At 38.0% G+C, this 14,868-nt stretch overlaps 1 protein-coding gene across 2 annotated transcripts in view; it reads right to left on the minus strand.

Moving 5' to 3' along the window:
* The window catches only part of LOC139942300 (3-hydroxy-3-methylglutaryl-coenzyme A reductase-like), a 31,092-nt gene extending 17,917 nt beyond the window's left edge, over window positions 1-13,175 (minus strand). Inside the window, exon 1 of one of the 2 annotated variants that reach the window (XM_071939116.1) lies at window positions 13,042-13,175. Coding sequence is in view for 1 of the 2 variants with exons in the window: in XM_071939115.1 (XP_071795216.1) it covers window positions 3,396-3,475 (80 nt within the window). In the remaining variant the exon portion in view is untranslated. Of the gene's footprint in view, window positions 1-3,395; window positions 3,542-13,041 lie in introns of those variants that run through there. The other variant, XM_071939115.1, reaches the window with a different exon arrangement.
* Between the last annotated feature and the right edge of the window lie 1,693 nt (window positions 13,176-14,868).

Consider the following 14,868-nt stretch of genomic DNA (forward strand, 5'->3'; position numbering starts at 1 on the left):
ACAACTCTGTTTTAGCTGCGATATTCGCAAGAGAGCTTTGCACAACTCAACCCACTGCAAATTTCGTTGAGAATTTGTCAACATTTCTATTGTCACAACTTTGTTTTAGTTGCGATATTCGCAAGAAAGCTTTGCACAACTCAACCCACTGCTAATTTCGTTGCGAATTTGTCAACATTTGTATTGCATTCGCATGAAGAATGAACCGGGCTTAACTCAACATTTTTACTGCACCAGAATTTATTTTACGAGACCAGATTCAAATTGAACAAGCATTTAACCTCATTTGTTGAGCTACATTTGAAATTTTCGAAACCATGGCTTCGGCTCCAGTTTCGTTTCAGGCTAGCTTGGCCCAGCCAGTATTTTGACATTTGCGCGTACTTGTGCGTTAACATGCTCAGGGCTTCAGTGAAGAGAGAAAAGAGACAGAAGCCGAAATCAAAGCCGAAGTCGTGGTTTCAAAAAGGGCCTTTGATTTGTGACAAAACTGAAATACATTCAGATTTTTTTTAACATTTTTCACAGAGATACTACACAATGAGGTGATACTGTCGTTAGTTAAGTGAAAAACACAAGACAACCTGGCTTGTCTGGTAAAGATTTTACTGGCCCAAAGCTAAATGTCCAGTGTTAATTTCGAGCCCTGTAAAGAGGCAAGCCAGAGGGACGTCTTTTGGACTTGTTTTAAACTTGGACACCCTGTTTTATCTGTCATTACAAATATATATTTATTTAAGTGAAAATATTGAATCCCCTAGTTTTTAAATTTCCAGCAAATTTAGATACCCTTATTACCAAATCCTTGCTAAAACCTCAGCCCTACTTAATGTGACCAATGAACAGCAATTTAAAAAACGTATATCTTGAGAAACTAAAAGCAATCATTGAGTTGTTAAAATGCTTAGTTATTTAAAGCCATTGGACACTTTCGGTACAGAAACAAAATGAAAGATTTACAAATAACTTACAGGGTTTACATAAGGTAATGGTGGAAGACTTCTCTTGAAATATTGATCCATGAAATGCTTTACTTTTTGAGATAACAGTCAAACAATATAAATTCTCCATATCGAGAATTACGGATTTATTTTAAACACATGTCATGACACGGCGAAACGTGCGGAATCAAGAGTGGGTTTTCCATGTAATTTTCTCCCGACTCCGATGACCGATTGAGCCTAAATTTTCACAGGTTTGTTATTTTATATATAAGTTGTGGTACACGAAGTGTGGGCCCTGGACAATATTGTTTACCGAAAGTGTCCAATGGCTTTAAAGACAGTGGACACTATTGGTAATTGTCAAAGACCAGTCTTCTCACTTGGTGTATCTCAACATAAGCATAAAATAACAAACCTGTGAAAATTTGAGCTCAATTGGTAGTCAAAGTTACAAGATGAAAGAAAAAACACCATTGTCTCACGAAGTTGTGTGCTTTCAGATGCTTGATTTTGAGACCTTAAAATCTAACCCCAAGGTCTCGAAATCAAATTCAAATATTTTAGTGGAAAATTACGTCTTTCTTGAAACTACATTACTTCAGGTGGAGTTGTTTCTCACATTGTTGTATACCATCAACCTCTCCCCATTACTTGTTACCAAGTAAGGTTTCATGCTATAACTATTTTGAGTAATTATCAATAGTGTCCACTGCCTTTAAATGCTCATGATTTAAATATTGAACTAGTTCAGTTGTAAAACTTGGGAAAGTGTCTTTTTCTGATTTCAGATTTTTGACCATGGTATTGGTAATATTAAACTCCATATTATTTGATGTTTTATTAGTCATGCCTTTTGAAAATTTGGTCCGTCTTCTACAATTACAAATTGGTCCGTCTTCTAAAATTACAAATTAATTTTTTTATTTGCCAACATTTCACCTGAACATTGTGTAATGCCCAGATTAGAAGCTACATTGTGTTTGAGAAGACTAAAGATTACAATTTATCAGTTCGATCAAACTTTTTAATACAATGTTATCAATATTCTCAAATCTACACGTACCATAGACGTGAATGATAATCTCCACATTACGATGTATCAAGAAAAAGCAATTGATCTGATTTATAACATGATATCACGAACTATTACACTCATTGTTTGCCCAGCAACAGAGTTTCAAAAGCATTGTTCGATTGAATAACATATTGTGTCATAAATACTTGCGCATACAATGTTTATCCCACACATCAGCACAGGGCAGAATATATTCATACTGTTTTTAATGATAAGACTTAATTCTTTTCTCTTTTCTCTAAAAAGATTTAAAGGTGGAGAATAAATAATCGGTTTACATTTCTCTGTAACTGCAGGGCAACTGATCGTAAGATGGTGGGAAAAAAGCCATCAAACAAGATAGGACTAGACACATGGCACTTGATTTATAAAACTGTGTCTGAATGCTAAAAAACTTCCATGCGATTGAGTGCAAAAGTTTTAAAACTCAAAATTTGAAACCACCCGAGTGGAGGGTCCAGAAACCGATCGAGTTAAACCACATCGGTTTTTAAAGATGAAACGCTGTCTGGACAGAATTAAATTCACACATCCGGTTTTAAACAGCGCAGTTGACCCACGGCTTCATTATTTATGTAGTTGTAATTTTGATTAGCTTAATTTTATGAGTATTTTAAAATTGCCTTTCATAATTTCTATTGAGTTTTTATTGAAAGAATATTTTCTCAAATTGAATTTTGACAGCTGATGCCATTTCAAAATTACACAGACTTCCATAGACAATTCACCAAATGTATGTCAAATTGTTTGTGAATGGCCAATTACAGATCATGATCGGATGTGATAATAAGTTAGAATCCCGACAATAATTTATTTTAATTTCAATTCTACTGTCTTTGGCAGATTTTCTTTTTAAATGACGGCAAATTAACTTCCTTGAATCTATAATAACAGCATTCCAAATTTAAATCTACAAGCAGTTCAAATCTGTCATTAATTGGACAGGCTAAAATCTTTGATCATCTGTATTTTAAAGGAACACGTTGCCTTGGATCGGACGAGTTGGTCTATAAAAAGCGTTTGTAACCGTTTGTTATAAAATGCATATCGCTGGAAAGATGTTTTTTAAGTAGAATACAATGATCCACACAAATTTGCCTCAAAATTGCACGGGTTCCTTTACTTTGCGAACTAACACGGTCGGCCATTTATATCCATAAATGGCCGACTGTGTTAGTCGACGAGGTAAAAGGAAAACAGTGCACTTTCCAGGCATGTTTGTGTGGATCGTTGTATCCTACTTTTACAAAATTTCTACCCACATATGCATTATATAATAAACGATTACAAACGCTTTTCAAAGACCAACTCGACCGATCCAAGGCACCGTGTTCCTTTAAGAGAGAAAAATTGTACACAAATAGACAAACACTCACCTTACTTGACTAGTGTTACTAATCATAATGCTTTGTTCCCTACAGTTACTATGAATATCAAGTGCCCACTGAAACATCATGGAAGGCGAGTCAGTAAACCCACAGCTGAGAAAAATTCCACTTTCCACACTTACATTAAGAGTGAAAGGGTCTTTAAATAACAGAGATTTATATTGTCCAAAATGCACTCCAGTCGGAATCAAAATGAAATCATCATATTCACACAAAAATTCGGAATAGTCTACTCCACAGGGGAGGCTAGGGGTTGAAGCTATTTCAGGCTTTCAAGTCAGATTGAGACTTTTGATACCATCTTTTTTAGTATCAATGCTGAGATTTAAAACACACCTGTGCCAGAAATGGAACAGGCCATGGGTGACAAAAAATACATCAGACTCGTCTATGATTGGTCGAAAGTTGTCCATCAGCTGATTGGGCATAGGGACTGACCATGCACTGGGTGCATGCACAGAAATCTTGCTGGTATGAGAGTGGGGTGATGTACGTAGTTGGCTGAGCATTTGGCGCCTACATGTACACGACCTACTTTGCCTAGCATTAAATTTGTTACAGCATCATATTACACATTACCTGTCGAAAGCATTATTAACATTACTGCTGGTGAAGGTGACCAATGAAACCAAAAACAAATTCTCCGCTAAGCAGTTAGCACAAGTTTTCAGCGTGAATTTCCCAACTTAAGTTATGCAACTCTTACTTCCATTTTGGAATACAATGAATGTGACTGATTGTTGAAAATGATAAAACCATTCATTCAATTAACTAAGTAATCAAATATTCAAACTTTAAATCAACTAGGGCCGAATGGCATGTTCGCCACGGTCTTCTGTGCCTACTTGACTTAGGCCAAACAAAATAAATGTTGTGTTTACGGTAACCCGACCGACCTGAATTTTTTGCGGCCGAATTGCCGACCTCAAAACATTTTTCTAAATATTTTGTGAGTTGGTAAAATTTAAAATGAGAATTTTAACATGTTGCCTCACTTTAAAACTGTTTATTACGACTTACCAGTGTAATAATGCATTTTTGCAAAAATCATGGCGATATCAAAACTTGTGCACCCGGCCCACGCCTAGCCTAGCTTACTGTACTGCCACAATTTTTTCTGTGAAAGGTGCACGCGCCACCCGATGCCCGGCCCCGACGCACCCGCTGTGTTCACAGCGTACTTCGGGGCGATCCAATGTCACACGAAACGAAATTGGGCCCCTGGCAGCCGGCCGCATATTGGACACCACAACAAAACACGGTACAACAGTACAGTACAACTAGCTGTCAGTGGTACAGCACGAAACGAAATTGGGCCCCTGGCAGCCGGCCGCATATTGGACACCACAACAAAACATGGTGTAGCTGTCAGTGGTGTACAGCACGTGGGTGACCGGCCGCGTACGTTTACAACACGTTTTACACTACGGACAGACTGCGAATGAAAACTGCATCAAAACATGGCGTCGACGTCAGGCAGTTCTTCGTGCGGTAACATGAACAAATTGTTTAGCTTGAAAACAGAAAAGTGCCTCCATCAGTCAGCCAAGTTGAAGCTAGTAAACATCGATGTCAGCAAGACATTTCTCAATATTTTCGAAGATCACCATGGGCCAAACTTTTATCACGTTTGTGCTCACAACACACATTCAGATCAGATCAGGCTGACATTCAAAATAATAAGTTTGACCCTCAAAAGTGTTTATTCATTTTGCTATATTATTTTGGGGAAAATGTGAGTTGTGAGTTTCGGCTCTGTTGTTAATGTTATGGTACACCTTGCACCACTGAGCCTACTGAGTGACATCATTTTCACCCAGCAACCCGGAGGTTCGTCAGTCTGGGTAAAGTGCAAGTAAGTGTACAACAATGGAATGAAAAATGTGAACAAAATAACCACACCTCAAATTGAAAGTTGGTAAAACTGATGTCAGCATTTAAAACATGGCCCTGATTTAATGGTAAGATAAAAAGTTTCCTTGTAACTTCTAAAGCGCTTGCAACTTTACCTATGTTATGTTTTTTCTAAAACAACTTATAAACGTTTATATTTTACCACTTTCCAACATGAGGGTTTATAACTTGATGAGTCGAACAAGGTTAGTATAATTCATGGTAACGGGTTTAAAATATTAACAAATAACTCAAAATTCAAGAACTTAAAAATAAAAATAAAATTACAAAATAAAATTATTTTCCTACCTACCTACCTGGAATTTTTTAGGGCCGTTACCGTAAACACAACATTTATTTTGTTTGGCCTTAAGCCCTACATCTCACCTAATCTGAAAAAAATATGCAGCACGGCTGTATGCTTCGGTTTTGAAAGGGCAAGGGCACCAAGGCATTTTCTCTTTGGCAAAGGGCAACCTATGAGGAAATTGTAAATTTCTACTGGAGCATTTCAAGGGCACCAAGGCAATGGCAAGGGGCAACGGAGGCAATCGCCTCTGTTGCCTCTGTGAAGTATCAGGCCTGTATGGGACAACATAATGTAAGTGCTGCCGTCGATTCCACAAAACTCTACCTAACTTAAGACTTATCTTAGGACTTAGGACGAGTCCCATCCCTGCACTGTAGCATGCAGACCTTAAGATTAATCCTAAGTTAAGACGAGTTACTCGTCCTAACCTCGAGATAAGACGAGTCCTAACTCTTTGTGAAATCGACCCCTGGACCAGTAAGCTTGTCATTTCACTAGTCTACCAGCTTTTTCTCTGGTCCATATTTTACACTTAGAAAAGGATTGTTTTTTAACACTAAACTAGCCAGCTGTAGACCACTTTGAGCAACAATTTTGACTAGTTTTTTTCTGAGTGCGTTTTAACTGGCATTCGTCCACCAGTTAAAAGACAGTGGACACTATTGGTAATTCTCAAAGACTAGTCTTCACGGTTGGTGTATCTCAACATGCATAAAATAACAAACCCGTGAAAATTTGAGCTCAACTGGTCATCGAAGTTGCGAGATAGTAATGAAAGAAAAAAACACCCTCCGTCACACCAAGTTGTGTGCTTTCTGATGCTTGATTCCGAGACCTCAAATTCTAAACTTGAGGTCTCAAAATCAAATTCGTGGAAATTTACTGATTTCTCGAAAACTACGTCACTTAAGAGGTTGATAATAATTATTTTGAGTGATTACCAATAGTGTCCACTGCCTTTAAGGGTAAACGCTAAGATATAAGTATAGTATCAAGGCACTTTATAGTCTGGAACTGGTGTCATGGTCCCAGCTATCCGTCCGGGTTCAGCTATCCGGAAGACCAAAGAGGGTTAAATAACATCATGCCATGTCTGCGAACAGGGGAAATTATAGTTCAGTTTCAGTACCCTGCTGAGTCGATACAGTGAAAAGAAAATGATCCGTCGACTCCTAAACTTTTTTTTTAACAACGCCTCACTCCATTTTAAATATAAACTGATAACTACATAAAACTGTCAATTCCATTGAATATTGAAGTATTGCCCATACAAAAATAAGATTATAAATGTATCTTCTTTTGGTGCCTGTTCCCCACAAAAAACTGAATAGATAGTGTTCTTCTCAATTAGATTCCGATCTTGTAACAAACTTTCCGGTTCAATAAAAGTTTTGAGCTACACAAGCCTTGCAGTCTTGTTGTTTTTGTCCCCCATATTCAAGACCTGGATCGTGACAACGGCATTATAGCAAAAGTGCATGACAGCAAGTGTCATTTTGTTACTGTGCTGAAAACAATCTAAGCAAAAGTCATTCAGAAGAGATGTTTAATAAATGTATCGATCGTCATTATTGGTTTACAATCAATTCTGGGACTGACAAAGCTGCTATTTACTGTCAGTTGAAAGGATTGGAAGCTTTGTACAGGCAGATTTTTCCGTTGTATGGTCACGGTGGGTTATTTTGTTGCTATTTATTAATTCAATATAGTTTGAAGGCAATACGGGATAACAAACTCCCTACAAAGAAAATTATAAAAGGACATTCAATTTGTGACTCAAGATCTCGTGCTTCTGATCAGCAGAGTGTGGATTTGAGTCTTCACACAATGTGTCCTTGAGCAAGACACAAACCATGATGAGACATAAAGCTGTACTATTATGTGTAGGTCCTGCGTATTGTGAAAAAAATAATGCACTGGGGGAAAACCCAGCAGTCGGGTAGGATCTTAAAATCTAATCCACGTGCAATTCTGCAAGGCTCTGAGCCCAATTTCATGGCGCTGCTTAACGGTGCTTACTGTAGCAGAAAAATTTGCTTTTAAAGCCTTAGCGTATTTCACAGGTTGGCAGAAAAATTGGGCGGCCACATTGCGTGTTTACCGTGGATTTGCACTGTGACATCATTTATTTTCGTGTGGTCAGCACCGGAAGGTTAGCATGCATTTTCGTGTGCTTACGGTTAGCAGTGCTATGAAATAGAAATTGCACAGTAAGCACAAAATCCGCCGCTAAGCAGCTCTATGAAATTGGGCCAAGGTTTGAGGTGGGATTTGAACCAGGGTACAGGGGTGAAAGGCAGAAAAAGAAACCACTAAGCCAATCTGATTACATCACGTTATTTCCACCTTTTGGTAAACATTGGAGTTGCAACGAGCTTATTGGATTCTAATCTAAAGAAAACAACAGGTTTACAAATGCTTTTTCTCGGGACCGACCTCAAAATCTAATTCCAACGTCTCGAAATCAAATTCGTGGAAAAACACTTCTTTCTCAAAAACTACGTTACTTCAGAGGGAGCCGTTTCTCACAATGTTTTATACTATCAACAGCTCTCCACTACTCGCTACCAAGTAAGACTTTTATGCTAACGATTATTTAGAGTAACTACCAATAGTGTCCACTGTCCACTGCCTTTAGAATATAATCCAAGTTGTAGGCCTATGACACGTATGATGATCTAATTTAAATTAACTCTATAGTGTTTCATAAACAGCAATACCACTCTTAACTTTGCTCACCAGCAGTACCACCCCAATGGACCAATGTTAAATTAAAGTTATGAGGCTAGTAAAATGAATGTGAGAACTTACCTTAAAAACCTGGAAGCTCAAGTATACAACTGACTACAAGACAATATATTTTACAACTGTCTTCAAGACTGAACAGAAAATTGCACTCCAATAGATATGACTGCTTGTTGCGACAAAACAATAAAATCTACATTTATTGTCTAAAAAAAAAAACCCTAGCCCAGGTTGGACTCCTCTGTTTGATCCAAAGTCTATGCAGTGCAATGTACGTATACTGACATCCAGGGGGAATAACAAAACCCTTGCCTTAACAAGGGAGGAAGGCCCTAATCACCGACTCGTTTTGTTTGTACAGTACATAGTGTACACACTACATAGTGTACAAACGAAAGGAGTCCGTTGTTAGGGCTTACACCACGTACGTTCCAGCCCCATTCAACGTGCAGTCACTTTGTTTTCCAACTTTGCGCATGCGCGAGTTTGTTACCGCTGCGAGTGACGACTGTTTGATCTTGACAACCCAAGCCACGCACGTATAAACCATTACTTTCAGTCCATTTTTAACACTGTTTTTCAAAAGTGTCACGCATTCTTGTAAATTTATTTTGTTTAAAATTATATTTAAATACTGCTAAAAAAGTAAATTGAGGATAAATCTGTTGTGCTGAATAAAATCTCACGACATTACGGTTGCTATGCTGTGCTAAATCATACGTAATTTAGGACGACAAAATGTCAACATTTGCAGATGTATAACTTTATTTCTAAAGTTTTCATGTCGGAACTTTATAGCACAATATAAGAACAAACACTTTTACCTTATTGTATCGATTGTTCCTTTTACTCAAATTATTGTTAACATTTTTATGACGATTTTTGGAGCAGACAATAATTAGCACACAAAACGGATTGGGAAATTATGTCAAACTTCGAGAGCACGCAACTCGAAAAAAAATATTTCGAGCAATACTTGTTGTACATGAAATAGTCGTTGAATAGCCTCTGCAACAAATTAGAAATACATTTTTGGTCGAGAAAACTTCCAATTTGTAAATATATGTCTCAGTAATCCTATATTTAGCGTATTTGTGTATTGGGGTGTACCGTATGGGTTTTTTGTAACTATGAAATTTCCACTAACATATTAATATTTTTAAGTTTAAATAAGATTTATAACAAGTGAAAGAGGTCAAAAGTATGTATCAATCATCCTAACTGATGTACATAGGTCACAACACCGATACATGATTGGCTTTAGAAGAGCAAGGTTCTTGCATATTCATGACGGTTTGTTGACCTTTTTCAATGCAACAAAGTTCGCACATGCGCAAAACTAATATGGACTTGTGAAACGTACGTGACACAACCCCAACTTACAGGACTTACACATTATTCATTTCACAATGTTGCAGTGCTACAGCGCGTGCGCGACATGCCATGATGAGTGAACGGCCGACGGGCAATGTAAACGGACAGCGCGCACGCACTGCCTTGTATTGTAACACCCCTTTCACAGAATGGTTTAGTCCAACAACAAAATAAAGCGTTTGAAAAGCGATGCGGCAAGTTCAAAATATAAACCTGGGAATTCGCTCCGGGATCTGGTAAGTTTTTGTCCTTTTTCTTCAAAAAATATTTTCTCAATGGTGTTTTGAGTAGGGAGTCCGGCACTTTTGAGGTTTTTCCAGAGCACCTACACAAAATTGGTATCAATGGAAAGCTTGTCCCATGAGTAATGTGATAGTAAAAAAATTATTGCCATAGGTTCATTATTCACAAAGTTATGCTTGTTTAAACGTTGCTTTTTGGGGGGAGGGTGTCTGTCATATATTTGAATCAATTTTTCTTTAGCGCACATACACACAATTGGTATCAATGGAAAGCTTGTCCTATTTGTAAGTTGATAGTAAAAAAAAATACTGCCATAGGTTCATTATTCACAAAGTAATGCTCGTTTAAAGTTTTTTTTTTTTTTTTTGGGGGGGGGGTCTTCATGTAATTCAAATTTATTAATTTCAACATTTGTTAAAACCAGGGACAAGGCACTTGACAACAAAATTGGTCGATCCATTCCTGCACGATAAGTTTCAAAATAAATAAATAAATAAATTTTAAACATGAGTCATGAGTGTTAATCTGATGTCACTTTTGAGTAATTTTGTTTGTTTTGTGTCCTTTGTTGTTCCCTTGATAATAAAACCATGATAAAACACTATAAAAAAATTAAAAAATAATAGTTGACGATGTGCTTCAAGTTTAATTACTGTTTCTCCGTTGAGGATGTTCTGTGGGACCAGCAACAAAATTTAATTTTAAAGTTTAACCACGTAACCATGGCGTAATCGCTAACACGCAGTTCAAAATGGAGGGGCTGTAATACTTGCCGTCAACCTGCCGTCAATTCGCTTGGTGCTGTCAACTAAGCCCTTACTGTCAACTTGCCGTTTACTCCTCCAATATTAATTTAAAATCCACAAAAGAGGCAGAGAACTGAAAATATTTGCTAAAGAGAATTTTCATAAGTTTGAGGTTACATTTCAGTTCTATAATTGAGTTTTTCCCTCGCAAAAAATCTCAATCAGCAAAGCCGTCGGCCGACATCTTGTTTTTCACTTAACTTGCACAAGATGGACAACAGAGGGAGCTTTCCTGCACATGGAATAGTCTTAGCTCAAGACGTTAATGATCGTTACCGTGAATATCAACCTCGTCATCATAGTTTACTTTTTAAACCATCTTGACAAGCACCCTTCTAGCAACTGCTCGACACATCCCGGGGACGAGGTTGTGTTAATCATATAGTCGGTCGCGCGATGGTCACGCAAGGGAAATCTTGCGCGCGATCCTAAGACTGAGGCCTAAAAACTGTGTCTTTTTATGATTGCGCGTCAAGATTTCCATCGTGCGACCGACTATAAACCGACACTTATGTACATCGCTTCCTGTAATTTGCTCACTGACGTCTTCTGCCAAGACTAATCAAATACTGCCATCTGCGTAGTGGTTGTGTTGACGGCGGCTTGACGACAAATAGTAGAACAGAAAATGGAAAACTCAAAATGATAAAAATGGAGTCTGGACCTGCCTCCAAAAGATGGGCTTGCGCTAAAATGCGCCAGCGTTTACAACAAAACTTATGGATTCATTTTGTAGCGGTGACCCTAACACATATGATGATACCCCTATTGGACTTTATTTGGTTTCAGATTTTCAGTAATCAACGAAATGAAATGAACCTGACACCAATCTGGAACAAATTTTACAAACAATACAAAGTTTGAGGCAAATTTTCTTACCTTTTGAAAGCCTAAATGTTTACAACTTTCTCACGATCGGGAACGCTTATTTCTCTACAACATTTGTGTGAAATATAAATATTGTGTCACCATCCTCTCACGAGATATTAAGGCGAAAACGAGAACACATCGTCACGTGAAAAAAATACAAAATGGATGCGCCCACGTCAGCGGTGGTTGTCTGAAAGGTGACAGTTAATCGCAAATTTTCTCATCTTAGTGCACGTAAGTTGAAAAACAAAACAATAAATGATCACAACTCATGATCCTGAACAACATAAGGTAATTTGGAGCAACTAAAGCGCCGTATATGTAGCACTTTTTCATCGATGAAGTTTGCCCTTTTTTACGTGTGACAGATACAAATACCCAAAAGGGGCGGATCGGTGGACTCGCTATTTTGAGTATTCATTAGACATTGAGGATTAAGAACATACCCTCAGAATTTGTGTCATGATTCTTAAAAGTGGTTAAAAATGGGCAAAATCTGGTGACTAGCTGTCGAAATTAGTCGTGTTGGACCAGATTGTCATTTGCCGATCAAAAGAATCTCGTAACCCTCCGGCCTGGCGGCCGTTGGGAGGAGGGAGGGTTACGTTATCGCAATTAAGTAGGCCTATAATTATAAATGCATTTTTGTTTTTTTAAGTTGTATCCTCCAATCAAAATGACAAAGATCTATTTAAATTGGACGTTATAACATGGAGCAATAAAATAAATGTTATCCATTCGTGCAATGAGTGCGAATATTTTCATTCTTTGAAAGATGGAATGTTCCAACCAACTCAGCTCTGCCTCCATTGAATAGAACCGTGGAGGTAGAATTAGATTCTACCTCCATGATAGAACATTCCATCTTTCAACTCATGAACATATTATTCACACCATGTTCACACCACCATTGCACTCAGTCACATTTTCATAAACATTCATAATGTTTAATAATATTATTTTGTTATTTATTGAGGCTAGCTAGAGTTTCTTTAAAAACTTGATTGACTGTCTCCCAAACTAAAGCTTGCTCCTTACACAATTCAACTTCAAGAGCCCCCTGACCTCACCCACCAGTCGCCTGACACTCTCAGCTCTGGGTGGATGGGGTTAAACCAATCACCCGCTCAGTCTGTCGCGATCGAACCATACCCAACAACCAATACGGCCTACCACGTACTTATCACGAACCCACGCCGTGCACTTGCACTCAAAGACGGGTGTGTTCTTGTGTACACACTGCTGCACGTCTCGCACGTAGTAGTGCAGTGTCCCATTGCGTTATTGCTATGGTTCATTCCTCCAAGTAAAATATCATTTTTGGTGGGTTCAGTTATGTTTCTTATTTACAAATGTACTACCAATAAAGCATGGAAAATAAGGCATTACTCACTTATCTCCTCTGAGGTTAATCGGCGTTCTTAGAGCAAATTTCTTCTCATTTATATCGAATCGTACGAGCTATTTCGGTCGCCATGACTTATTCCGTTGATGGTACGATGATGTCATCATCATCGGACGATTCGATTTTTGCACGTTAGGTGTTTACGCCCTCATGGTTCGCTATCTTTAAAGGCCCTTTTCGAAACCACGGCTTCGGCTCGGACTACGCTCTGCTAATTGCTTATAGCATGAATTTTCTTCCCTAATATTGCTTGTTCATTCAACTGATGTTTGCTTAAATTTGCTAAGCATGAATTTTCTTCCTTGATATTGCTTGTAAATTCAGCTGTTGTTTGCTAAATTAATTTGCTTAGCAATAGTATGAATTTTCTTCCTTGATATTGCTTGTTACGGATGGTATTCAACTGTTGTTTGCTTATCCTGAAAATCACGTGGAAATTTGGTTGGAAATCCTATAAAGGGAGACATTTCATGCTAAGCAATTTTGTTTGTGCTTAGCAGCTCTGGGTGCTTAGCAGCGCAATGAAATTGGACCCTGGTGTTTTTGTGAAAACACTGCAACGTCATATCCCGATCTATTTATCGGGAAGAGCGATTTGAATACCAGCCTATACAATCTCCAGGGCACAACAAACCTGCTAATTAATATGAAGCGTTGTGTTATTGTGTTCTCAAAGATCCAACTATGGGGAAATTCCACGAATCGCTAAATCCATTCGACAACAAAATAATCCCTTTGAGTGGCATTCCGGCGTACAAAGAGGAACTCCCTGGATGGAGATGTTCTACTTAAACCAACCATGGCTGACAAACAACAGGACGCCCACACAGAGGTCTACTTTGACCACTGAAGGACACCGCATGCATGCAGGTTCGAAAAATGCAAAAGACGACCGGCGCGTGTCAAAGAAGAAAGCCGAGTTCGCTCGACCCGATGATGATGATGATGATTGTTTTGCTCTCTGCAAATTCTACTGTCATATAGACCATTAGAATCTTCACCATATTTATCGATTTCTGCAGTGCAATAAGGCCCCCTTTACACCACCAATCTTCTATAATAACTTTGAAAACCTCTTTCAATAGTTCACACCATGGAGAATTTTCTTCCTCCATGTTCACACGAAGATACATATCATTCAATAAAGACTGTGTACAGGCATTCACTATACCGTTGAACAAGACATCTTTTCAGTGTGTGGGTATTGTAACAAAATTGGTGTAGTTTGTATCTCTTTATGGCAGTAAATTGGATGCGCTCAACTTTAAAAAAAAGAAAGTATAAACTATTTAAAACTCCGGTGAAAATGATATATAAAGGCCGTAAATTGGGGGTAGTATGGACTACTCCATGAATGGACAGACCGACAATGGACCATTGTTAGGTTCTTTTTGCATATTACATTTTGGGAAGTACGATTTGAATAAACTATAGTCTTCATGAGCAATAACTTCACTGATTGGCTGGAGTTTTGTGTTTTTCTAATGCTGAAACTTGTATTTATCTCTCATGTTTGAAAATGCAATACTTGAGATCCATCATCGACCAAAATAAACCAAGTATTCCAATTGACATGACACAAAGTACGCCATTCAACTTAAAAAAAATCACCTGTTGGTGTTTTGTAAAAAACATGAAGTTGTTGTCTCTTTATTGTTCGGGATCTATCTCGGTAAATTTGATGCATTGTTTTAGTGGTTTCTCAAAAGATTTCATGGAACTATATTTCAATAGAAGTCTTTCACCATTACCTTCTGTAAACCCTGTAAATTATTTGTAAATCTGTGAACTTTTTTTCTGTACCGAAAGTGTCCA

The sequence above is a fragment of the Asterias amurensis genome, chromosome 9 (genome assembly GCF_032118995.1).
Source record: "Asterias amurensis chromosome 9, ASM3211899v1".
NCBI classification, from domain to species: Eukaryota; Metazoa; Echinodermata; class Asteroidea; order Forcipulatida; family Asteriidae; genus Asterias; species Asterias amurensis.